Raw genomic sequence first — 27,353 nt, forward strand, 5'->3', positions numbered from 1 at the left:
ATTGGTTGAAATTTTATGACCCGGTTTTACATGTATGTGTATGTTTAAGTCCGGTAATGCCTCATATCTTGTCCCGACATCGGACACGAGTAAGGGGTGTTACACATCATTAAATTTAAATAGTTGATTTCACACTCATTATATCTACATTTAGACCTCACTAAACCTAGAAATTATCCATGCCAAAACACGTTTAATCTGTCCAAGAGTCAGATAGTATAATGCAATCATTAATCAAACCGAACTCTATTCAATCCATTCGAATTTGAACACCATAAGACATACTAGACTCTTGTATAAATGCTGGAAAACTTGGATAGAAATAGTATAAAATTTCTTAAAACAAATTCCATATAGATAAACTACATAGAATGTCCCTTCAACTAACTAGTGGTTACTTGTATCACTGCCACACCACTTAATAATTTAGCAATCTTTTCGTCAAGTTTTTCCTTCTCATAATCCTATTCTATAACCTACATTAAAGTAATAATAAGTTAGACATTGTAAGCCTAAAAGAAAGCCTGGTAACCACAATTAGTGCAAACTTGAAAGACAACCCCATGAGATTTTTAATCTGTGCAACTTTATTCACTCCTTCTTAGGTGCTTCTATCACCCATGATGGTGGTTGTATCCTTGGTAAGCACCACTTTAGAGGCATGGCCCAAGACTTCTTTGCTAGCTTTGTCCAAGGAAAGCCTAACCTCATCTCTAATAATAGTACCTGTACGCAAATGGTAGATATCTCTCAATAATTAGAACACAAGCAAATTAAATTTTGGGAACAATATAAACACATGAAAAATACAAAATTATACAAACCTCCAGTAAGGATAACAATGTCTTCAACCTAAACCCCACAGCACACTAATTATATTCCCTTCAAATAGTAAAATACAGAAAACATGAAAGCAGATGAGTATTAAGATTACCTCTTTTGAAATAGCCTTAAGCTCAGATACTAAAGCCCTTGTGGTCTTTTCAATGCCCCTAATGATTAAGACAGGATTTGCACTGGCTGCCACCATCTGAATTACAATAGTTCTTAGCAATTAAACACAAATAGCATGGAAATGTCTAACTTTAAAGTTCTCTCATGTACCCCAAACATAATTATATGAAGATAAATAAACAAACCTTGACACCTTCAGTAATCAAACCTTGCTAAAAAATAACGGAAGTTGTTGTTCCATCACCAGCCAAGTCATTAGTTTGAGCAGCTACCTGTCTTACTAACTTAGCCCCAACAACTGGGTTATCCAACTCAACCTTGAAATTGATACAGGCACATCATTCAATCAATGAAAATTCTTAAAACTTTTGGTCAAGCTTTCAACTTCAAAAATGGTTAGAGCAAATGCAATATACCTCCTTAGCTACTGTCACACCATCATTAACAATTTTGGAAGAGCCATATTTGCTCTCTAGAACGAGATTCCTGCCGTTTGGTTCAAGAGTGACTCCAACCAAATCAGCAAGCTTGTTCACACCAGTCTACAACAAAAGAACATGAAGTAAGATAGAGCAAACATATAAAGGCTGTGAAGTTCAGTTGAATACTTAACCAGTTAGGCAACTTTTTAGCATTTGAAACAAAGACTCACTTGTAATTTCTTTATGGCTGACCCTTCCTTATTGAAATGTAGCTCTTTTGCTGTAGAAATCTTGGGCAAATGAGATCTTCTAAGAACAACATTTCGTCCACTAAGAAATGAAGATGAATAAATGGATGCTAAAGATGACAATCTGTTGGAAGAATATGAAAGCTTCTTATCCATGAAAAAAACAAATGAAGGTAAAATTCACAAGTAAAACCAATAATTTTTGAAGCATTTCAAGTTTTAACAAAGTTCAAATATAAACGAAGGGATTTTTCTAATATTTTCATTTTCTAAAACTCAAAATAATAATTAAAATATAAATCTAAAATATAACCATAAAAAAATTTAAACAATTCAATATGCTTTTTTAAGAAAACTAGTTAGGGAAATATAGGAATAAATACCTTAAATTTTCTCAAATTCGAAGCAAACTTCTGAAAAAAAAAGTAAATTAGTACCGAAAACGAATAAAAGATAAACAAAGATAAAATAAAACTAGAGAGAGTCTGGTGAAGGGAGTAACAAGCAGAAAAGAAGAAAGAACGAGCAACGAAGGTGACGGAAGGAAGAGGGAAAGAGAAAAGTAAACAAAGTGTAGAACAGAGAATGACTTAAAAGTGGAGGTAGATAGTGGTCGGGGGTACGGACAAGCCAACGGTAGGAGGTTGCCAGATGAAGGAATGAACCACCATGAGGATGGAAAGCTTGCTGTGGCTGATGGGAAAGAGAGGATAAAGGAAACAGAGTACTGTACATTTTATGTTTTTGTGGAGGTTTATGCAGTGCTTTATTAAAACCTAAGGCTGATACTGGTTCTGAGAAAAAAGAACCAAAGTTAATGAATGCTATCAAAATTGTGTCTATTTGCAGTGTTTATCAAAAATTACCGTTGTTGCTTTACCTTTAGCAGCGTTTATGAGAAAAACGTTGCTATTACTTTACCTTTTGCAGCATTTATGAGAAAATGCCGCTATTGCTTTTACCTTTTGCGGCGTTTATGAGAAAAATGTTGCTATTGCTTTACCCTTTGTGGAATTATGAGAAAAACGCTGCTATTGCTTTACCTTTTGTGGCGTTTATGCAAAAAAGCATCAAATGATTTACTTTTTGAAGTATTTTCGGTCCAAATGCCACTAAAAATGCCTCTAAAAACCTGTTTTGCTGTAGTTATTCATCTGTATATTTTCCACTATATAGGTAGGCTATGGAAACATGATGTAAATAAATAAAAGGTGGCCATGCACAATTTATCCATGTGGATGGCAAGACCATACAATTTGGGCATAGGGATTAACTACTTGACCCAGTAATGAAAGGTGATAAAAAGATGAACATGTTTGCTAAGTTTTGGACTGAAGAACAGTCCAACAAGGGGAATTAAAAGCCCAATTTTGGCACTTGATATTGGCTACCCAAAAAGTGTTTTGGGGATATTTAAATGAAGCTCCCTCAAGTTGGAAAACAATCAAAATTCAACCCAACAACTTACCTGCTGAAACCGTCCACTACATAGCTATCTTTAGCTTGAAATTCAAATTCAAAATAGAAGACTTGGTCATCCATTTTCTTTGATATATGGTCGGCCACATGATAAAGGGAAAAAGGTAATTTTAAACTATTTTTAGTAAACTCAAACCCTACTCCTCACCTATAAAAACCTTTCCATCCCTCACTTATCCCTCATCCCTCATTTCTTATTTTCTCTACATTTCTCTCACTTTAGTTCTGTCAAATCCTTCTCCCTTTTTCCATTGCATAACCGTCCATCCCCTCTCTATCTTTAGCCTCAAAAGCTTTACCAAAAGCACTCCTTAGTCGACTACATTCTAAACCCTTAGCAAAAGAAGCTTTCATCAGAATGGAGGAGCGCATCAGTCATAATAAATCCAAAAGGCTACTGAACTAAGCAGAGTAAAGCACCTCAGTTAGAATAGATCCGAAAGACTGGTGAACTGAGTTAGTTAGAATAGATCCAAAAGGCTGCTGAATTGAATAGAGTTTACTCTTTCCTTTTGTTATTTATTTTAAACATGTTTGCTTTGAGTTTTATGCTTTTGACATCAACTATGAAGTTTTAAATCCTAATTGTTGGGATAATTATATTTAGTTGATGAGATTTATTTAATTCATGTTAACATGTTTTGTGCCTCAGTCAATTATATTTTCAATTAATATCATGCTGCATTTCATTCATACGTGATTGAGTACACTCAGATTAGCTGAGCGATCCTAACCAAACAATGGCTAGTAGACGCATATTTGAAAAGTGTAATGCTTAATTTAGGTCATTAAAATTGACTAAGTTAAGGTTCATAATATTTTTAGTTAGCTCTATTATCTTGCATAATTTTTAGATTTATGTAATTAAATTGTTGCAAACGTAAATGTCCCTGTGACCTTGCATAAATGCTAAGAAACCCTTAGTTTAATATGATCAATAAAATGCATATTTATCTAAGTAAAAGATCCGAGAGGACTTAATTTGGTTTCCAAACCCATAAGAGATCGAGTTGCCATGGAAATAATTCTACACATGTTAGCATGATGAAAGTAAATTGAATTAATTAATATAATTACCCTAGCTCATTTAAAGTTGATTGTTTTTTATTGCTAAAGCCCTCATTCATACATTTAGGTAAAACTACATTTAGATTAGAAGTTGCTTGGAGATCATTCCTTGCATTTAATTTAATTAAATCATCACCATCTAAATTTATTAAGTTTTTTTATATCAAATTGTTAATTATAATTTTACAGTTGAATTGTTTAATCTTATACAGTCCCTGTGGAGACGATAACTCATAGTACTTACTTATTATTTGAACGACTATGTACACTTGCGTAAACACGTTACAATTTGTTACAAGCTTGCAAGAATATGCGTTGAGACAAAGAGCCCTTGTCTCGGGACAAGAATAACAAAATAGGACTGTTGGAGCATACTATCTCGAGACACGATAGATATGTCTCTAGACATTTAAAGATATGTCTTAAGACAAATACACGATTGCCTAGAAACATGGCTCCCTGAACCAACACTTAGCTTTGATGTTTTCTTGTCTTGAGACAAACATGCTTTTTTTCTTGACAAAAGGTTCCCTTGAAGCACACCCTTAGCTTCAATGTTGATCTGTCTCGAGACAAATATCCTTGTCTCAAAACATGGCTTGTTGTGTAACGACCTGAAATTTAATAGTGTCAGAAATTGCGATTTCAGGACCTCGCTTCTGTAAACCAAGTCTGTAAATATTAAATATCAATATTTATGTATATTATATATTGTTTATTAAATTTTGGTCTAGTAATCTTGTCAAATTAATAGTTAATTAAGTCTTAGGGACAAAATCGTAAATGTTTAATCTCTATAGATTTTTAATTAGGAAAAGGCTTGAGGATTTAAATAATTATCCAAAGGATTAAAATGTCACATAAAGCTATTTTAAAAGGATAATAGTGGGGTGTGAGGTTAAATATCATTAACTTAAGTTAATTAAGTTAATTAAAGATTTAAGCTTAATTAACCATGATTAAGCTAATTAATTAACTTAATTAAATTAATAATATATATAATGTTAATGGAAAAATATGATAAGTATCACCTTCTTCTACCTTTCATGTTGTCCTCCATGGAAGAAAAACTTTAAAAATCCTTTTGATATTCGACATCAATTACAAGTAAATCCCTAGCCATTTTTCTTTGATTATTATGGTTTTTTTTATCGTGAGAGCTTGATCTAGCTAGCCCATGTATCAATTTTCAAAACTGTTAAAGTTTATGAAAGTTTTCATTGTTGAGAAATGGATGAATTTGGTGTGAATTTGATACAAATTAAGCTTAGATTAAGAAAAAGGATTATATTGTAAAGCTTAATTGTTAGTTTCATACATTAGGGACCAAATTGATTAAAATGTAATTTTTTATGAAATTTTAGTAGGGATAGAAAATAGGAGGTCCCTAATGAGTAAATGTGAAATCGAATTTCAATCTGAAGCCTTAAATTGAAAGTTATGCTTGTCCCGAGTTTAGGGACTAAATTAAATACATTGAAAAATTTGATTGGCTTTGTATTTGAATATGATTTGATATAGAATTTGATATTATGTCATTTTGTACCTTCTTTGGCAGACTTCCATGACTAGACTTGTAACATCCCGCCCAGCGGAGCCTTGTTAATTGAGCACTATTCCATATATATAAGAAGGATACGAGTAGAATAGAAGTGCATAAGTGTTAGAATTAGACTATCTATAAGAATTGGCAGAGTGCGCCCGTGACACCTTTGGAATTGGCAAACACTGATTTAGCACGTAGTGACCAAAAAGTAGGCCCAACAAGGAAGGGTTCGCCCTAGAAGCCTCTATTGGCATGTATACTTTAGGTAGACTCCGTAATAAGAAAATGAACCCTATGATAAGGAAGCTTATGTTAGCAATAAGTGCGTCTAGTAACATTGCCCTTGTGCCAGTTAAGATATAAGGAAAGGATAGTTTGGAGGTAGCCAAATTTGAACTAAGATAGTTAAGAACCGAAGGAAAGTACTTGATTAGTTATTAGAATATGTAAGATTTTGATAAGACTACCAAATGACTAATTTGACATTTGTTGAGTCTTAATAAAGTTTAGGGACGGGTCAAAGGGCTTGTCAAGGAAGGTAGAAAAACTCCTTAGAGCTAAGTAAAAGCCTCAAGGATTAGGCGAAGTCGTCGTAAGGTGACGCTTGAATGGTGAACTATGAAGCCTTTGAGTAAATAAGGTGTTGTTGGCCCCACAAAAATTCTTGTAGTATATGTGGGTGCGTAACCAACACATATATATATAGAAATATTATATGAAGTATCGCTAGGAAAGGACGCCTTGAAAAGCATTAAGGGGACTCAAGTAAATAAAGTTACCACCAAAGAGGCATGATGTGCCAAAGCGTGATCATTTAAGCCATCAGCTACACCTTAACGAAAGATGGGTTAAAACCAAAAAGTATGTTAGGTCAAGGTAAGTGTGCCTGCACATGTTAGTTTTACAGCTATTGTGCATTTACATGTTAAGCCACAAGGATTAAGACATTTGTCAAACATCTAACAAGATAAGGGAAAATATCTAGTTGACCTGGTAAGTGATGGGCACTATTTACTTACTTCCTAAGGAAGTATTCTCTGCCTATATAAGGAATAGCCAAGGGAAAAATCCTCTCATCCTTTAGGATGAGGTTGGAATGTGGGTTAAACCCTAAGATGCCCTTGTTAAGGTAAGAATCGAGACCTTGCATGTTATATTGCTAAAGATTAGATCTATTTATCCTGAGCACTATGTGTGCGAGATTGGTAATTGAGGCATTATGTGTGCGAGTTCTTTAATCGAGCGCTATGTGTACGAAATCAGTCAGTGGGCACTGCATATGCAAAGTGTGTTTCATGTATGACCTCGTGTGAGACGATGGCATTGATTTGTAATAGTAAGTAAGACCTAAAGAGAAAATTCGTTAAACAGACTAAACACTGGTGAACTTATTAGAGTCGGAGATTATACAACATTGTGTTAAATTGGTAATGAAATAAGTTCGAGACATTAAATTGACAAGGTATGTGATATATATACATTATAAATACGAGATTCTCGGTATATGCAGTTATATGTGCTATTGTGAATAAACACTATTTTGTTAATCATGTTCAAGAAATTATTTTGACTAAGTTTCGACATTTGAAAGTTGGTAAGAATTCCTGATGAATGGTGATAATATTGGATATATGAGTTATGTGCTAAAATAAATCTCATGTCAGTATATTATCTTAGGCTTTATGCTTATTCGACTGTATACGGGTAACATTAACTATGAAAGAATGTGCTAAATGAAATAAATGTTCAGGTACGTGGAAGTTGATTTTTCCTTTGGAAATAAGTTAAGTTAAATATTGATGCAAGATGTTAACATAATCTCGTATCAGCTTATATATGTTGCTGAATTGAGAATTTAAAACCTTCAGCTACTGTATCAGTGGTTACTTGAAATAGCCGAAGATAAATGATAGTATTAAATTCTTATTGATAGTACTTTATTGATGAATGGGTGTGTGAAAGATTATCTAAGTTTCATGTATAAAAAATATATATATATATATATTTTCATAAGGTGTTAAATGAGTGTTGTAATGAACCCAATGAATATATATATTTGAGTTATTCAGGCCTTGTGCCTAGTAGGTTTGGGACCGGTGAAGTGTATACTAGGCTAATAGCCTAATTAGTTGATGGCTGTCAAGTTTATTCGGACTTTGGGTTAAGTAGGCTAGAACCTGTGTGTGGGGTTCGAGCCTATACCTCGTAGGTTCAGACCGATGAGTAAATTGTGTTATACCTATGTGTGTTATTACCGAAATGAAAAGTAAGTGAGTAAATGTCAATTTTGTGGATCTCTGTGATTTATTATGATCAAACTAAGAAAGTTTTGTTAGTTAAAGCACTGAAGCGTAAGTTCGGAGTTGAGGAAACTAGGTGGGATCTAGAAAACTCAATAAGAGAAAGTTACCCTATCTTATTTGCCGGTAAGATTTTCAGGGACGAAAATTTCTTAAGTGGGGGAGAGTTGTGACAGCCCTAAATTGACCCTAGTCGGAAAGTGGTTTCGGGACCGCTAAACCGAGTCACCGAAGTATTTGAGTATAATATTTATTGTCTAAAATATGTGAATATGAGTGTGTGAAAGTTTTAAGCTTCGATTTAGTTAATTGCATGTGAATTTAGTTAATAGGACTTATGTGTGACACTTTTGAAATGTGATAGGTTAATCTATAAGGACCTATTAATGCATGTTATAAAAATGAGGGGTTTGCATGTCAAATTTCCATTTATAATAGGTAGTGGCCGGCCATGGTATGGGTCATGGATGAAAATATGTATTTTCTATTAGCATTATTAGTTTACAAAATAAAATAAGGAATTAAGAATAATAAAACTTGTGGTAATGGGAGGAGAAACCAAAGTTGTCATCTTTGCTCCTCATTGCCGTGACTAGAAGAGAAAAAGCTTGGAAAAAATTCAGCTATGGTGGTTAGCTAAATCAAGGTAAGTTCAAGGATGATTCTTGGATTTCTAGCATTTTTTTGAGTTAGTCATTAAGCTCTTTGCTTAACCCATGACCAAATTTGAAATGGTATGGTGTCTTGAGCATTCGGCCATGGTAGGAAGTAGAAGAGAAATATGGTTGTTGTTCATGTTATTTGGATGAGAAATGGTAGTTAGGTGAAGTAGAGTCTAACAAATGAGCACATATGTGCATTAGTTGCTAAATGGAGAAAAATCGGCTAACAAGTGTGTACTAAGGCCGAATATGATTTTGAATATTATTGAGTAATGTATGTGTTTTGAATTGATGGAATGGAGAGGATGCTTTAATTGTGTTATAAGCAATTATATGTTAAATTAAGGTTTGCTAAGCTAGCTATTAAGGTGAAGTGCAAATGTTGGTATTTGATTACTAGTGTATATATGTGTCTTAGCCGAGTTTTGAACTTGAAACAAAATGGTATTTAGTCAATACAAGTAACCATATTTGTAGAATGTATTAAGTATATAATCGGCCACATGAGTAAAATGAGTACTTGATGTTATATTATAATTATTAAGCTACAAAACATTGTACATGTTCGGCCAAGGTAAATTATTTGAGTAAAGTATATCTTGATGGTACATTTCGGCTAGTATAAAATGTATCAAAGCTATTTGTATAATGGTCTAATGTGACTTACCAAATATACAAATTTGAAAATGAAATGATGAGAGACTTAAGTGGGCAATTAATTCAAGTGAATTGGTTCTAAAATGTACATGGATGCCGTGTGACTATGTTTGATTTGGGAAGTAAATTTTTTGATTTAGCTCAAGAGCTTAGAGGATCAAAGTCGGATGGGGGAAAGGAAAAAGTGATCGAATAGCCGTTGAAATCGTTCGACAACATCCGAGGTAAGTTCTTAAGTAATTGAGTTTGATTCCTTTGAAAATTTTAAGTTTTAAAACTGGTTGAATATGAATTATGTATATACGTTAAGGTCAATGACTTTTCTAAATGACGGCATATATGATATTATGTTTTAAATATGTGAATGAGAACTTTACAGAGTAAATTGTATAAATCTGCTACGGACAGCAGCAGTAGCGTGTTTTTGAAAAATTACCATAAATTGTGGGAGTTGAGATAAAGGCTGAATAAATTATGTAATTAAAGCTTGATGTGTCTAGTTTCGTATACAAGAAACCGTGTAAGTAAAGGGGTTGCCAATAATGAGATTTTCAAAGTTGTGTGAGACAGAGTCAGAATGGCTCCGAAATCCCCTGTTCAGTATTCGGAAAATCATTATAAATCGTACAAAAATGATTATAAGATAAAATTTTACGCTTAGACTCCTTAATGAGTCTAATTTCAAACAAAATAAACAAAAACACATTCTGAATTCTGTACAATGAGAAATTAAATTCTTAGTGAAGAGTAGTCAGAGTAGTCAAGCAGTAAAATAGGGGAAACTTTGAGAAAAATCTGGTATTGATTGGCCAAACCAAAAATTTTGAAAATTTTGTGGATAGAGGATATACGAGTCTATTTTCATGGAAAATTTGTGTCACATAATTTGGAATTTCGTAACCCCAGTTACAAATAATTTAACGACTGTTGCTCAGGAAAATAGCTTGTAGAGAATTAATGGTTATGTTGTAAACATGGATAAAACTTGTTTTAGTTGCTCATAAGCTATTGATTAAACCCATACGTGAATTCTAAATTGTGATATTATAAAAAGATATATGAGTGTTAGATGGATCTTTGATATTAAAATTTGTGAAATTGTAAGTTTATAAGTATTCGAATATGAAATGATAGTATGGCTTGAAATTGAATTATTCATTGGGAAATGATAGATGTAGATTCAGCCAAGACAAAGTGAAAGAATATGTGGTATGTGAAGTATATTTGGATAATTGTGATGTGAATACATGAAAATTTATATTTTGATTTAGGATTTTATGTGATGGATGTGAATGTGTATATATGAGCTAAGGCCGAATGACAAATGTGATGAATGTGAACATGCATTTGTGTGATAAGGCCGAATGGCCAATGTGATGAATGTGAACATGCATATGTGTGATAAGGCCGAATGGCCAACGTGATGAATATGAACATGCACATATGTGATAAGGCCGAATGGCCAATGTGATAAATGTGAACATGCATATATGTGATAAGGTAGAATGGCCAATGTGATAAATGTGAACATGCATATATGTGATAAGGCAGAATGGCCAATGTGATGAACGTGGAAGTGTATATATGTGGGAAAGCCGAATGGTTAATGCGAAATGTGTATGAGATGGATATGTGGTAAAGCCAAATGGCTAATGTGAGATATGTATGAGATGTGTATATATATATATTGTGGCCAAATGATAAACGGCGGAAGGTGTGTTTTATTAGATATTTGATGAGGTAAATGAATTACAAATATGATAGTCGATGTGAATGTTGTAACATGTGAATAAATATGTATGAAACTCTATCATGTAAACCCGGGATTAAAGACCAGATGACCATATGTGGTGACTATGTCTGGGTTAAGACCCGCTGACTTCGTGTGGAGATTTCATCTGAGCTAAAGGTCTCGTCGATAATCCGAGTAGAGTTTAAAGTTATAAGACTTCGCAATAAGAATTGCTTATAAATATATTCAATGCGAAAGGTTAAACAGGTATGTACTCCAAGTTTATATGTGAGCTTGATTTAAACTAAATCATAAGGCAGTTATGTGATGCATACGTGAGCAATCTATGAGACTATTCTTATGATTATGTGACATCGGATCAGTGTGAGAGGTTATGTGAAATTATACAATATATCTATGTCACATGAGCTCACTTTTATGTGAAAGTTTATCTGCCTATTGTATATGATGAGATGTGCATATTCGGTAAAGGGATAGTATGCCCGAAGGAAGAGTGAAATAAAGATACGAACAACTATGTTATAATTTGATTATTATCTGTTGACACTGCTTAAAACTTACTAAGCATTGTAATGCTTACTCCGGTTACTTTGTTTCCTCTGTTTTATAGATCTCATTTGGAAGCTACAGGCTCGGGGATCGTCAGCAACTAGTCACACTATCACTATCCACTGCTTGTTACTGTTATGTTTTGAATTATTTTATGGCATGTATAGAATAGACTAGTGGCGGAAGAATATTTTGGTTAATGTATATAAGCCATGCGAAAATGGCATCTTTTGAATGTTTACTTAGAGAAGTTTAAATTTTATCCCTGGCTGTGCTTAGTACTTATTTAAATGAATGATCTTTATTTCAAGAAAAAAGTTCAAAATTTTACGATTTTGACATGAGTTACAAGTCCGGTAATGCCCCTTACCTATTCCGGCGACGGTTACGGTATAGGGGTGTTACAATGAACGTATGGAATTGTCTCACTAAGTTCTTATGAACTTATTATGTATGCATCTAAATTCAGGATTGATAGAAATGATTGCATTGAGAGACAATACTAAGGCCACACCGAAGGAGCAGCGGATTGTATTGATATGCATACAGATGAGAGAAGAAAAGAACTATAATGAAGTTATAATCTAATCTAAAGTTTTTATAAAAAGCCTTATGGAAAAGTCAATGCATGTGCATAAGTATTAGTACTCTAATTTTTGTATTTATTGAAGGTGAGACATGAGTTCATCTAGTATATAAATGTGAAACATGCATTATATGTAAAGATATTCTAAATAATATACATGATGTTATTCAGTACAAGGGTAAAAGAAATTTTATTAAGCATTGTAAGAATAGTTACATAGGAAAGTATAGAAAGAGTTTAAGTATGTTTGTCCTTAGGCGTAACACCTAATACTCAGATTGGGTCGGATGGAGGGCTTTAAAAGACTAGTCCTTGGTGGACTTCCTCTTTATATATGCTAGTTCTGAAGGACTTATTGGCACTTGCATGTGGTGTTAACTTTCTACAAGCCTCACCACTCTAGCAAATCCATTCTCATTCTGCTTTACCACTGTAATGGGGGATTACTTTCAGTGATTCACCCCACACACCATTCCTTACATAGGTACTCTCTTGCCCCACAAGTAGAGATTGCTTTTCTATGCGTGCATGTCATCTCACTCGTTCATTTCCTCCCTACAGAGCTATCCTTCCTATTGTGTACCCGTACTAGACTTTCCTCAAAGAGCAATATTCTTATCAAACATTCTATCCCTTGGACAGAACCTTTATTCCAGGAGCACATCCCTCAGTTCTCCTATGAGGTACACTTCTCGTGTACAACTTTATTGAGCTCTCCCTAGTGGCTCTTTATTTCGGATCCTTACTTGTGATCCTTGGATAATTTCTCTTCTTAATAAGGCCAGCTCCCGCGCAGCCTAACTTTTCCCATTTCTCATTAGGTCTTCGCCTATTCCTTGTCAAATTTCATCACTTTTAACGGATTCCTCATAGTCAACTTACTATTATTCATACTTTCTTTTAACTCTTCCCCACCTGCGGGGTTTCTCGTACTGGTCACACTAGTCGCATACCTGTCACTTGAGATCATGGCGTACTTACTACATTTATCCCATGGTGGAATCTATGAGATGTCATAGCCTAGCTATGGTCTTATACCCTTATTACCTTTTTTTTCGTCCTAATGGACTTACCTCTGTTTATTGTTCCAGCGAACTTATCTCTATGGAGGCCATCAAGTTTTTCATCCATAGTCTTACACTGATTCGCCATCCTTGCATATTACCTCATGATGCCATAAAGTCTTTCATCCATGGTCTTACTCATCATACGTGACTACTTTAATATCTTTCATCCATGGTCTTACACCGTTTACCCCTTATACCGTATACCTTACTGTCATGGTGTCTTTCATCCATGGTTTTACGCCCTTATCATTACCATGTACCATGCCACCATGACATCTTTCATCCATGGTCTTACGCTACGTACCACATACCAGACTGTTGTAGCCTCTTTCATCTATGGTTTTTTGCCATATACCATTGTCACGATGTCGCCTCGAAGGACCAATTGATACCCCAATCGCGATAAATACCATTCCATAATTTCATTTGCCAAATCCTCCTCCCATTACTTCCTTAACACAACCTAACCTTGATCATCAAACACCACAGTGTTCACTTCGTAAGGTCCGAAGCTTCACCTGAAGCAATACTAATGGGTTCTCTCCCCATTCCCATGCTATCTTCCTCTAGCCCTTTAAGGTTTCCCATATTCATGTAATGCATGCTCATATTATCATGCTTCATGCTTATGCAACCATGGCCTACTTAAAAAAACGTAAACCATAACAATGGATTTGGAGTATGGAACTCACCTGACACCTCATCGCTTCCATAGCTTATTCCTTCTCTCGTATGCTAGAGCTTTCATTCTTTTGACGGCAACTTACAACCAAAATCTTACTAGTTAAACTTATGTTATATCTTAAAAGCTTAATCTTTCATAATATGCAGAACCCGTAAAATAGTTTTGAAGCTCCATGGGTTCATTTCTTAACTCTTATGTTCATAGAAGAGTTAAGAACCTTAGCCGCTTGTTGTTTTCCCTACTTTTCCGGCTTCATCCTTATGAAGTTTTCTCTATGCAGAACCTTCAATGGCATGAAGAATGGAAGAAAATGAACAAGGTTGGGAAGAAAATCATCCCTGGAAGCCATCTCGCTATTTACAGCCCTTCCCGTGCTATTACCCACGTAATGAGAGTCGTGCATCGCTAATCATGATATCTCCCACGAAGGAATTTGTGGGCTCCATCCTAACCGAACTAGAATTGGATCTCGACCAGGTCTAATTCAGTTTCTAACTTTCCTGTTTCATTTAATAGAGGCCGCTAGTTTGTAGTTTCTTTCAATTTAGTCCCTTATTCATTCTAAATTTGTTTTAATTGGAAACTAGGTGTTACATTGCTAATAATTATGTCTAAGCTATTAAAATAGAAAATGAAGAAAACTAACATAAAATAACTTGAAATCAAGCTCATCAAATGCTGAAAATAGTCTAATTTGCCACAACGAATTGTGGCAGATCAAGTACCTCTTACCTTTTTTCTTTTTTCTTTTTTTATTTCTCATACACATTGAAGACAATGTGGAATAAGTAAGGGAAGTGGGATAAATCATTTCTATCATTTGTTGTTGTATGTTATTGTTGTGCGTCCATGACTTTGCTGCATCTACTCTTGCACATAAATTATTGTTTTTCATTATATGATGCAACATTTCATGCCCACAACTTGGCTAAAACCCTCTTTGCTCCCCTACATGCTTTCAATTCTACCCTCTAGTCATTCTTTGAGTACTTGAAATTAGTTTGAAATTCCATTGCCTTAGTAATTTAAGCAATTGAGTGTTTGATGAATGATTTCTTGTAATTCAATTATTACAATATACTATTGGAATCTGTTAAATATTGGATTTTAATTATGTGTTAAATACTTTTTTCATGGAATTTGACACTTTATATACTCTTTTAGATAAATTTCTCCTTTGAATAAAAAAAGAAAGAAAGAAAGAGAACAGAGAAAAACAAGTAAAATACTCTGTTGACAGCCGAGGTTATGAGTAAAACCTTGAGAACTATGACCAAATCGAGTAACCGAGATGGAGTGTTTGGGTTGTCATCCCATTTCACGTCAGAAGATCAAGTGACGTTTCAAGTCACTAAGTTACTCCTCTCATCACGACAATCATGAGTAGAGTGAAATGGCAGTTTAGAGAAGTATCGAATTGAGCAAGTAGGATGGGTGTTTGGATTGTCATCTCATTTCGCATAAAAAAATTTGACGACATCCTTAAAAAAAAGTGTTATTAAAAAGGGAAAAATTGTCTTTGCAAGTCCAGCTAAGTGTTACTTTTCTTGAGAATAATTAAATAAATTCTCTGTTCTATTAAACTTTATGTTTCCTACACTTCTTGTTTGAATTGAGGTTGGTTGAGAAGCTATTTTAATTACATTGCGGAAATTGAGTAAGATCGTGAAATAAATTTTTTTTTTTGTTATGAATGAGTTAGAAAGATTGAGCTAAAGGTATGCTTAAGGGTAAGAAATAGGAGGATTTGATATTATGCTCAATTGGCATATTTATTGAGCTTACTTTTGATATATTTTTAAATCAAGTGCCACTAATTTTGAGCTTATTACTTGGGTTTTAATGAGGTATGAAGCAAAACCAGGAAAGTCAAGAAAAGTCAAAAACATCAATTGTCGAAAGATTTTTTGGGGATGTGGGCAATTTGTAGACGTATAAAATACTTTTAAATTGTTATAATTCTTATCTTAATTTTGAACTTTATTTGTAGAATAATACTTTTACGAGTTTTTTTAAGATTAGGCTTTACTTTTTTATCTTTTATTTTTGATATTTTCTTAGACTTATCTTTAGTAATTTGATTAGGAATAGAGTTTTGAATTTCTATTTTTATAAAAGATGTGAAAGAGAGAAAGCAGAGGAGCTCCATGTATTTTGGTTGGGAATCACAAGACAAATTTTTTACTTATTACTTTCTATGATTAACTTAACCACCCAATCTAGCTTTAGGTCAATAATTAATTTAGGAGAGAATCATGAGATTTGAAACTATACTTAAAAATTTTCACTTTGATATTCAATTCTTTTTTCTTTTTTCTTTTTAGTTTAAGAGATAGATTTAATTGTCTCACAAAGTCATTATAGGATTAAGTCAAAAAGAGCTCGTTGATTAGGTATTGTGCAACATATAGTTGAAAGAACCAATACGATCCATAATTATCGTAATCGTCTACTGAAAAACAAATTTACATGATTAATTGAGTGAGTTGTTAGATCCATCAAGAAAACAACGATTGAATTTAAACGGCCACGAAATTGAGGTCATTAATTCGAATCAGATTCTTCTAATTGTCAATGAGTGATATGAATTCGAATATCAATTCGCTTGTATTCCACTTTATAATTAATAATGTCCCAATGAATACGTAAAAAAAAAACTATAAATACTTTTGGCATTTCAATTTGTACAATATGAGATTGGGGGCAGAGTAGCTTTTATCAGCTCCTACCACGGGACTAGATTACATTTTTCTTCCCCTCCTATCACTATAAATAATGCTGATGAGAAATGACCATGTCTATGGATTAGTGGTGTCAGATTAAAATATGTCCAACACGAATTTGTTTATTTTTTTGTTTCGAAAATTTTTTTATATATTTAAAAGATTATATCTTATACTCATGTCCAAATATATATCGGACATTAGGGGGCATGGATGTTACAATGAAAGGGCACCGATTCTAAGTACTGGCGCTGGATATACGGTGCCTTACTCCTGTAAAAATTGGAAGTCAGGATTCTCAGTAAGTTCAGCACTGGGTTTAACATCAGCAAAATCTTGTACTTTCATGGAATCAGTGATGTCTTCAACTAAGAAAGGAATGCTACATTCAGACAGTATAAGCAATAATTAGGACTCTGAACCACATTAACCTCAACCAAAAAAAAAAAAATAGCTATAGTTTTTCAACTTTGGTTGAAGTTATCTTACCTAGAATCTTCATCCAATAAAAAGGAGCTGCTATCATCTTCGGAGTCATCTGTCATAAGAAGTTTCATGCTGGACATGACCTGGGCAAGAATGAAGAGGTTTAATTAACATATGAGAGGAGACAAAAATGTAAAGTTGAAATTTGTGCAATTTGTTGTGGCAGACTTACATCTGCCGAGACACTTTCATTGTTGTTACCATCACTGTAAAGAGTACATAGTTTATAAAATTGTTGAACACTCAGAACCTGGTGATTTAGGACACGTAATAATGTAAGAAGCAGAATATAGATGTATATTGAACAAAAAATTGAAATTCTGAAGAATTCCATATTGTTAAAGCAGTGTTATAAAGAGACTTACAGTGCAAAGGTCATTTGTAATTTCATCGTACGAAATTTTGGACTTTTCAGGCATAACCTGACAATACAATACACAAACAGTTGTTCAATTAGAGAAACTAAAGAAAACTACATGATGGAACTGAAAGCAAGGGATGGTAGTTACCAAAATTAACAAAGATATTTGCACAGAAGATACTTTTAATATATTTATATATATGAAGGCATAATGATAAATTTAACCCTTCACGTTTACATTTTTTGTCAATTTAGCTCTTATTCTTTTTTAGCTAAATTTTGCCATTAACTTTTTAAAAAGTAATCAAATTGGTTTTATAATGTAAATGTTGATTAAAACATTAATCTTCTTAACCATGTTGGCATGGTAATCTACGTGGCAGCCCACAAATACTTAATGCTACATAACACTATTTGTTTATATGTCACATCAACAAATAATTTAATAAATATAAAAATATTAAAAATATATATATAATAAAATAACTCAAAACTAAAAGTTAAAAAAATTTCGAAATTAGCATGAAGTACGTGTGGATTACCATACGAGCTGCCACGTCTAAAAAATTAACATTTAGTCAATATTTCTATTAAAAAGTTAACCATTAAACTTTTTTTTTATTGTAGATGGTCAAATTTGACTCTTTTTAAAAGGTTTAGAGTCAAATTTAACTCAAAAAAGAAAAAGAATAAGGGCCAAATTGACAAAAAATGCAAATATTAAGAGCCATATTTGTTATTATGGCTATAAAAAAATAGCATCAAATGAGAATGACATGTATAAATGCATCAAAATAATTTAATGCAACAAAATTCTAACTTAGAAACATGAACAACTGAAGAAATATACCAAGAATCCAACTGCTTGCCTAGTGTGCTTGAGTTCATCCCATGCTGAGCCAGCATACTGTAGGAAGAGGAATCACCAAAGACAACTATGAAACCTTAAAACTAAAAACTTTACAAGGTAGTATGTGAAAATGACACATTTTTCAACATTCATTAGTCAGAACTAAAGAAATTACCTCTTCTTTTGCTTCAGTACACCATTTTTCCAATGAATCTAAGCCAGACTTCACATACTCACCATTGCTAAATGTTGAACACTCTTTATGCTGAAGAAGGCTGTATCATAACATTACATTTTGAAAATAGCACTTATTATATTATCTACAGTAATAGGAAATAAAGATGAAATAGTGATTTACCTATTAAAAATCTGTACATTCATATATGCAAAATTTTGAGTGAAAATCTTCTGAACAAGTATTGGAGGCACCTAAAAATAAACCATACCATAAGCTCACGGTTCATAAAAAAAATATATGGAAAAACTCCACTTTAATATCACCAGAATTGCAAATTACGTACAAAATTATCTTTTAATGTGCTTAGAAACTGGTTTAGGCACTCAATAATGCTCTGCCAATGACTAGCTGGAGAAGTATCATCTTTTGATTCTTCAGAAGTCCTAGGAACCTGATATGTGAAAGCAAGTTAAAGTAAATTAACATTGAAACATCCAGTTTCAGTTTATCACAAGAAAGCACAGAGTCTAACAAGTTCAATGAAAGCAGCACAGCCAACTGATAATGTGCAAGGCACTATACAACGAGAGGAAAATGGTTTCAAAAAATAAGCCTGCAGAAAGATCAAAATGCTTTCTCCTGTCTAGGTTAAATTTGTTATTAGTCATTGTACTTCAATTTGGTCATTTTCAGTTCCTATACTTTTAGAATTGTAAAATTTTAGTCTTCACCAAATGGTATAGATTAAATTGATTAAATTGATTAAATTAAGTTTTGCTTGCGACAAACATATTACACATGTAACTTCATGTTAGCTTCCTATTTTTACGTATTATTCAAAAAAAAAAAACCAGTTAATACATTTAATTATTGTCATTTGTATTAAAATTAAAATTTTGAAACTTGAGAAATATAACAATTAAAAATGATCCAGTTGGGGAATATAGCCTAAATCTACAACTTTATGCATAATAGACTAATAGCAGAATTTAACCAAATAGATTTAATTGTTATCATTTGGTCAGGGCTAAAATTTAAAAATTCGAAAAGTATAGACTAAAATTGATCAAATTAAAGTACAGGTACTAAATCAATAACTTAGGCAAAGTACATGGTCTAATAACAGAAATCAACCTATCAACTAACATAATTTTAAAAGTAAACAAAATAAATGCATAGCTCCTTATACCTGAATACAAGAAGAAACATGTCGTGACAATTCCTTTTTCAATTTGTCCCTAATTATTCCAAAGATCTTTTCTACATATGCTGTGAGTTGCTGCTTAAAAAGCAGAGCTGGATATTTGGCCTCAACTAGTTGCACTACACCAACCGGTAAATTGGCAGAAGATGAACGAAAACTCTGAGAAAGAACAAAATGTCACATAATTTTCCTTCAAAAGCTCTAGAATAATTGGTGCTGTAAATGATCAACAATTTATGAACAATTTGGTTTTTGTTCGTTTATTAAACTAAATAAATGAATATGAACAAGATTTTGAGACTCGTTTATTAAACAAACCAAACACAAACAAAGCTTGTTCAGTTTATTTATGTTCATGAAGAAGTTCGTTTATGTTCGTTTAAAGCTCATTTAATAAATAATTTAAAGCTTATTTATTGTTCCATTAGTATATATTAATAAATTTATTATGGTTTGTGTGCTTATTTTATATTTCTTATAATTATTAATATTTATATTTGACTATTTTATGTCTAAAAAATAATATATATGTTTATTTGTTGTTTGTTTGTTTATTATTCATGAGCATTGTTCGTGAACAAGTTCAATTATATGTTCATGAACATATTTGTTTAATGTTCATGAACATGTTTGTTTAATGTTCACAAATATGTTCGTTTAACTTAAACAAACGAAAATGAACGCACGTACTTCTAAATAAACGAACATGAACAAAAATTTTGAAATAAAAAAACAAACATGAACAGAGGTCTGTTCGTTCAAGCTCGGTTCATTTACAGCCAAAAGATTAATTCAAGAAAATGTCGATAATAATCATATGAAAAGAGTTTTAAAAGAAGTAGGGTTCTTTTTCTAGTGATATATTAAAGAAGAGTTATAGATTTTTAAATCATGAGCACTTCATGCAAACAAATTAGTCAGAATGTCAAAGAAATATCTTAATACCTGGGTCATTCTTGAAAATATTGATGTTGCAGCAGGTCTATCAGCACTAGAACCAGAGGATTTCAGACTACGTTGAAGCAAAAACAGCAATGCACAAGTGTTGGACAGCCAATAAGCCATGTGGTCATTGTTGTCCTGATCCTGAAAAATATCACATGAAAGCATTGAACAAATTACAAATCTCAACTTTCTACACTAGCTTTTTTTTACTAAATATTGAGGACTATGATTTGAGATTATAGTAAACAGGAGCTTTTTGGCAATAAACAAGTCACCTCTAGTGCAGATCCAATCATTTCAATAAGACGGTCAAATACACTTGTCTTTTCTGCTTCAAATGATTTCCAGTGGAGAAGGCATTTGTATATTGTAAATGCTGCTACAGGCTTTTCTTGACTGAATCCAAGATTCTGTGACACACATTTGAGTAGAGTATCTACATTTTCCTGTGGATAGGTGATACACAATCACAGTTAGCCCCTAAAAACTTCATCTGATTCATATACTAGAACGAAATACTAGAAAAGGGAAAATCATATTATGTGAGTTAATACTTGTTGCCTTCCATTTTGTGAACTTGTTTTACTATCTTCTCTACCCAAACTTTTTTTTGATGAACCAGGACTCATTTGTGCCTATCACAAGAACTTTCCATCTCAGGATGATAGAATCATCAAAGAACCAAGTATACAGTCACTCATTCCTTGCTTACCTGTTGATCATTTTCCAATGGCTGCAAGGTGAAGATAAAGACCACCAAGAAAAAAGTAAGGTGAAAATTAATCTAGGGGAAAAAAGAACTCAAGAAAGAAAAGGAAAACATGTTTAAAGAAAGCTTACTGCGGATGTTGCAGCTGTCTCTGACGTTTTTGAATTAGATGCACTCAACAATGCTTGCTGTCGCAAAATCTGGTCTTCAGTTTCTATGTCCAAAATCTTCTCTTCAAGCCTGTTAAAAGATACAGACAATCTGCAATCAAAGAATGAAAAATCCTATTGACAAACATTCATACAGCGATAAAAACATTAAACATATAAACCTCTGCATTGCTGTTTTTAGCTCAATTATCTTTGACTCTGCCTCCATAGCATGCTTGCTTGTTTCTTCATATTTCTTCTCAGTTTCCTCAATTTTCTGTTCTAATGAACTTACCAGAGCCTGCAACGACATTGTGGCAAGCAAGATCTCAAGAAACATAAAGACAAACCTAAGCTCTCATTCAGAGGAACATATGTCTAACAATACCTTCAGCCGTTCATTTTCTGCTGTAAGTTTCTTTGTCAATTCGTCACTAGTAACAGGGATCCCCTGAGTCGTAGGAACTTGTTCAGAAGTGCTGCTTGCAGCTGCACTTTCCTTAAGTGGCAATTCTTTTGTTTCCTAAAACTCAAGTTGCATAAGGGAAGCCTTTAGTCAAACCTAAGGTCTTATTCAGAAGCCAAAAATGTGTATAATAATACCTTCAGCCCTTCATTTTCAGCAGCAGGTTTTTTCACCAATACATCATTAGTGACAGGAACCTCCTGAGTCACAGCAATGTTTTTTGCAGTTTGACCTTCCTTGTTTTGCATTTCTTTTGTTTCCTTCAACTCAAGTTGCGTCATCTCCAAAGCAGATTGTAACCTTGCAATTTCTTGGTTTTTGGATTCCTCAAGCTCAGCCTGCCCTAATAAATTAATCAGTTAGGGACAAGAAAAATACCAAATTGCAGTAATCCTGCTAATGGTTGTTATCCTTTATAGCATGTTTACCATTAGAAATTAAGTAGAAATGGACTAATTCTACCAAAGGTAACTTGTACATAAGCATTATTGGTAGCCTTCTAATGATACCAAGAAAATGCATCTGCTATCATAACCTATAAGCAAACCAAGGGCACTATAATTTAGTCCGGAAAAGGGAAAACATCACCCAAACCATAAATAAAATGGAAAGCATAAGAAATTCTCCATAAACTAATTCGCATAATAGTTTATTACTAATCAGATATTCAGGCTATTTTTGAATTGACATAGAACCTTAGGACATATATATGTTAAGCAATATGTAGATATGTGAATCATAGGAAGAATTGATAGCTGATTATTATGGATTATATTTTTTTCCTTATAAGATAGTCTCTAAACATTATATTTACAGACACACAATAAGAGTATGACATGATACAAATACGACGACACGATGATTTTCAAAAAAAATGAGGATATGAGTAAGGCACGACACGACAATAAAAATATTTATATATATATATGTTAAATTATTTCATTTGTTTACCACCTTTTTATTAAAATAATAATAGCATTTGTTAAGTTAATTTAATCTTAATTAATTAAAATATTTGAAGTTAAAATTTTATAAATTAAATGTTATTTGTAATAGTTTCTAAAACTCAAAGTATAACTTGTGCTAAATAACCCAAATATATTATAATAAATAACTGAAGCCCATCCTAAAAAAACCGAATAGGGTGCTTGGTAAAATAAAGTTTTGGGCCTTTTTAGCTGATCTAGGCATAAATAGAGGATTGGGTAGCCAAACTTTCTAATTATAGTATTCGGTGAATGGATATTTGCAAAAACTTGTTGAGTTAAAACTTCCAAAAAAAAAAAAGCTACAATAAACAATTTTTTTCATAACTGATTAGGAATGAGATACATAGAATGACATCTGACAATATTTATTAAAAATTTACTCCCTTTACCACATGCTTGCTCAAAACATACTCCATTTGCCACATGTATCTATTTCTTGAATATTTATATACTCTTAATTTATTTTCAATTTATTTGTGTAAAATGATTTCTTATGCAACTTTATCTTAATTAAAATGTTACTTAACAAATTTATTTAGAGTGTAACATAATTATTACTAATTTACGTACTAAGAACATGACATAATTATCATTAAGAATATAGTTTACAATTATATTGATACACTATTAATATTTATCAATTTTCACAATGTTAATATTTGCAAATAAGGAATTTAAGAAATTTGTTTATTTAAATTTTCAAAAATATTCACTAATTAATTTTCATAATAGATGTTTTAATTCCTTGATAATTATGTTTTATTCTAATAATTTTAAAGACTAAAGTATTACAAACAAATAAATATGCAATAATAAAATGTGTCATGCATTTATTTGTCATTTTTATACATCAACTTTTAGCTTTCATGTAAGTTTTACCAAATACTTTTAAGTAAACAGTTAATAGAATCAGTTGATCAAATTAGTTGGTCAAACTAGTCACTGCAATCAACAATCAATTATCAGCCAATTGCTAAATATAACCAAAGCTTAAATTCAGGAAAACACCCAAAGCTCAACAACTAAAAAAAGCTTCACCAAAAAAAAAACCACATCACTTCATTAGGCGATGAGTTCAATACACCAAAAATTAACACTAGAGACACTTGTTTCTTTCTACCGCCATAAGTCTCCTTCCTCCTTTTTCTCATTCATCAGTAGACTGCTTCTTTTTCATCTGCTTACTGACCGCCATTCGTCCGTGTTCGTTTGTATCCATTTTTGGACACTAGTGTCTTGATTGTGCCAAGACCAAGACCAAGTCCAATTTCTTTTTTTTTTCTTTGACGTATTTGAATGTGTGTCGTACATATCCGAGCATATCCGCGATATGTTTGTGTCAGACACCAATACGACACCAATACGAGAGGGGAAGAGTCATGTCGGTGCCTCATAGTTTATGTGTTATAGTATGCCCAAAGAGCAATCATGATATAGTTGTAATTACATACTCATTTTACCTCTTTATTAATATAAGACATTCCTATTATTATTTAAGTTTCTTTTTCTATGCATATAAATAAACTTATTAATAATAAATTCTCTTAAAAGATCCTTAATCAAATATTATTGTGGGATTGGACAATAATAATGAATTGAGGCTAATGTGTAGTTGATTGATGATAAAGTTTTGTCATTGAAATGGGGATGTCCAAATCAATAAATGAGTGTGTTAGAGAACAACATACTAGACTGACCCGTCATGAGTACGTTTTTTAGATTATTATGAAATAGTCACAAACATTGTTTATAATGATAATTATGTATATGATCCTCAGACTTGAGATCATTATTTTTCCAACATCATGAGTCGTATATTTTGATAAGTCAAACATTTAACGTAATAGATTGTACTAAAAAGACTAATATTGGATATATTACAATCCATATAGTGGGATATGATTGATCAAGTTAGGATTTATCCCTCCTATATCATAGGAGTAATATCTTATTTCATTTGATAGAGTGAGACTAAAAATGCATGGTAATGCTCAAAAAGTTAATATAAAAAATTCTCTTTTTTGTTTACAGTAGTCTACTTAAACTATCAAGAAATATGGTATTGAATTATACAAGTGTGATTATATCATGACTTGTGTCCAATCTAGATACAAGAGAAAAAAGGATATGATGCATGAAAAGTTTATCACAGAAAGATTATGTGGAATCACGATTTCTTGTAACTTGAATAGTAATAATGCATTACCAGACGTCACTCATTGCTTGTAACATTAGAAATGTTCTAGTATTACGACTAACATTATAAGAACCTATAGGGTAACGCCTTATTATTAAAGCAAATAGAACTCACGCCAATAAAATGGGCATGTACCTTCCTACATACCACTATGGGGGATAAGTATCACCTGACGGACAGTATCGTTTGGCGAACAATAGTTCTTGGCGAATAGTATTGCATAGCAAACAAAATAACCTAGCAGATAGAATTACTGGGCGAATGGGATTATCTAGCGAATACAATTCGCAACATCTTTTCAGAGTTAATATTTGTGAAAGTTAATATTCTTTTGAATGGAATATAATTTCAATATCTTTCATGATTTTCTTTAAAAAGTAAAAAGGGAATTATTATGTTTTTAATACACATGATATTAATAAAAGGAATACAATCCAAGATTATGTAGAGAAGTGTAAGAAAAATCAAACTAGGTCTAGCAACCAAAAAGTTTGTATTCTCTCTAAAAAAGTTAAAAGAGTTTTGTTGTTCCTGCTTAACTAGGTGGGCTACGTAGTGGCTAAGACACTTTGTTGCGGCTAGGATTGATATCGCAAAAAGGAATCCAACCAACAACCTTCTTACTCACAATTCTTCAATTTTGAAAAAGTATATATTCAACCCTATTTCAACCTAACTCATTTCTCGTACATGGATCGTGGTTGACAATCGTCGGAATAATTTTTTTACTGCACTATGAAGCATGCCAACAATCTAACATTATGTACTATACAGAGTGTAGAAGATATAAAATTCATTTTGTCATTCTCCTCATGTTTTATTATTTCGTTTTAGTATTTTATTTCATGGTACCATAGCCTCTTGGCTCGATTTAGTGAGTTCGTGTTTTGTTGTTTTAAACGAGAATCATTTGAGTATTTCATGGGTTTGTGTACATGGCCAGCACAAGTAGGTGTGCCATCATCTCCACAGAAAATCTACAACTTTCGACGACTGGAGGGCTTGCACGTGAGGCTCATGCACCACAAAGGTTTGCAACTTGGCTTCACGCGCCGGCATGTCTAGGTGTGTAGAGTGTTGTCTGACCTTCGACTTTCGTCCCCGACATTGACTCCCTTGTTTGACCTTAGCCTAGTGATCGGTTGCTTGATTAAAAAAGGTTTCATGGTTATTTGGTTATTTTTGGGGTTTCACACTATTTTGGTTCTATTGTTTTTGCTTATTTCGAGATTAATTTGAGTTGATTAATCGTCATTTGGACTAGTTTCACTATTTTTGGTTTGTGTTGTTCAAAATTTTTTGAATTATAGTTGAATTTTATTTGGAAATCTATTTGTTCTTTGTAGGTGTTAAGTTTTCTTAAGAAGAGATGATGATTGACTCTAGATTGGCTGCGAGTAAGATGATTCTGGTTATTTCTAAAATTAGAGAGCACAAAGTCAATGGATACAATTATTTTGAATGTAGTAAGACGGTTAAGATCTACTTGAGAAGTATTGACAAGCATAATCACTTGACCAATAACCCACCCACTGATGAGACATAGAAAACGTGGGTAAGAGATTATGCCAAACTATTTTTGTAGATTCACAATTCTATTAATAGTAAAGTAATTGCTTTGATTAATCATTGTGAATTTGTTAAAAAACTAGTGGAGTATTTGGATTTTTTATGTTTCGGGAAATGAAATATCTCATATCTATGAAGTGTTCCAAGTGTTTTATCGTCTAGAGAAGCAGAATAAATCTCTAAGAGCTTACTTCATCAGCTTTAAGAGAGTGTATGAAGAACCCAATGGGAACAAATGATGTTTATGAGTTTTCTCTTTGATCGTTTCCAGAGTTTGAGGCTACTAGATCCCAAATTATTCTGGGATCTAAAATTCTCTCTCTACATGATACTTTCACAAGAATATTGCAAACCAAAAACACACATTCTACTCAGACTCAGAAAGGTATGGTGGGTCACGGTAATAAGACACAATGATCAACTACTCGTGACAAAGGTGGTGGTGGTCACGAGACAAGGTGTGGTGTGTTATTATTATCATGAGTCTATCTACAAAATTTGTTAGTACCAAAAGCTTCAGACTTAGGCTAGGAGAGCATAGTCAGCACATG

The 27,353-nt window shown here is 32.8% G+C and overlaps 1 protein-coding gene across 2 annotated transcripts in view; it reads right to left on the reverse strand.

The window, feature by feature from the left end:
• Positions 1-16,568: 16,568 nt before the first annotated feature.
• Positions 16,569-27,353, reverse strand: part of LOC107897865 (myosin-6) — a 38,855-nt gene continuing 28,070 nt past the window's right edge. Inside the window, exons 24-40 of one of the 2 annotated variants that reach the window (XM_016823450.2) lie at positions 22,185-22,385; positions 21,970-22,104; positions 21,764-21,882; positions 21,564-21,672; positions 21,436-21,456; positions 21,278-21,358; positions 20,999-21,169; positions 20,724-20,864; positions 19,764-19,937; positions 18,918-19,025; positions 18,755-18,825; positions 18,572-18,671; positions 18,397-18,453; positions 17,551-17,607; positions 17,358-17,435; positions 17,189-17,268; positions 16,569-17,081 (exon numbers count right to left, since the gene is read on the reverse strand). In XM_016823450.2, coding sequence (XP_016678939.2) covers positions 16,967-17,081; positions 17,189-17,268; positions 17,358-17,435; positions 17,551-17,607; positions 18,397-18,453; positions 18,572-18,671; positions 18,755-18,825; positions 18,918-19,025; positions 19,764-19,937; positions 20,724-20,864; positions 20,999-21,169; positions 21,278-21,358; positions 21,436-21,456; positions 21,564-21,672; positions 21,764-21,882; positions 21,970-22,104; positions 22,185-22,385 — 1,818 coding nt within the window. In that variant the 3' untranslated portion in view covers positions 16,569-16,966. The remainder of the gene's footprint in view (positions 17,082-17,188; positions 17,269-17,357; positions 17,436-17,550; positions 17,608-18,396; positions 18,454-18,571; positions 18,672-18,754; positions 18,826-18,917; positions 19,026-19,763; positions 19,938-20,723; positions 20,865-20,998; positions 21,170-21,277; positions 21,359-21,435; positions 21,457-21,563; positions 21,673-21,763; positions 21,883-21,969; positions 22,105-22,184; positions 22,386-27,353) is intronic. The other variant, XM_016823449.2, reaches the window with a different exon arrangement.

Source organism: Gossypium hirsutum, chromosome A10 (assembly GCF_007990345.1).
Source record: "Gossypium hirsutum isolate 1008001.06 chromosome A10, Gossypium_hirsutum_v2.1, whole genome shotgun sequence".
Lineage (NCBI taxonomy): Eukaryota > Viridiplantae > Streptophyta > Magnoliopsida > Malvales > Malvaceae > Gossypium > Gossypium hirsutum.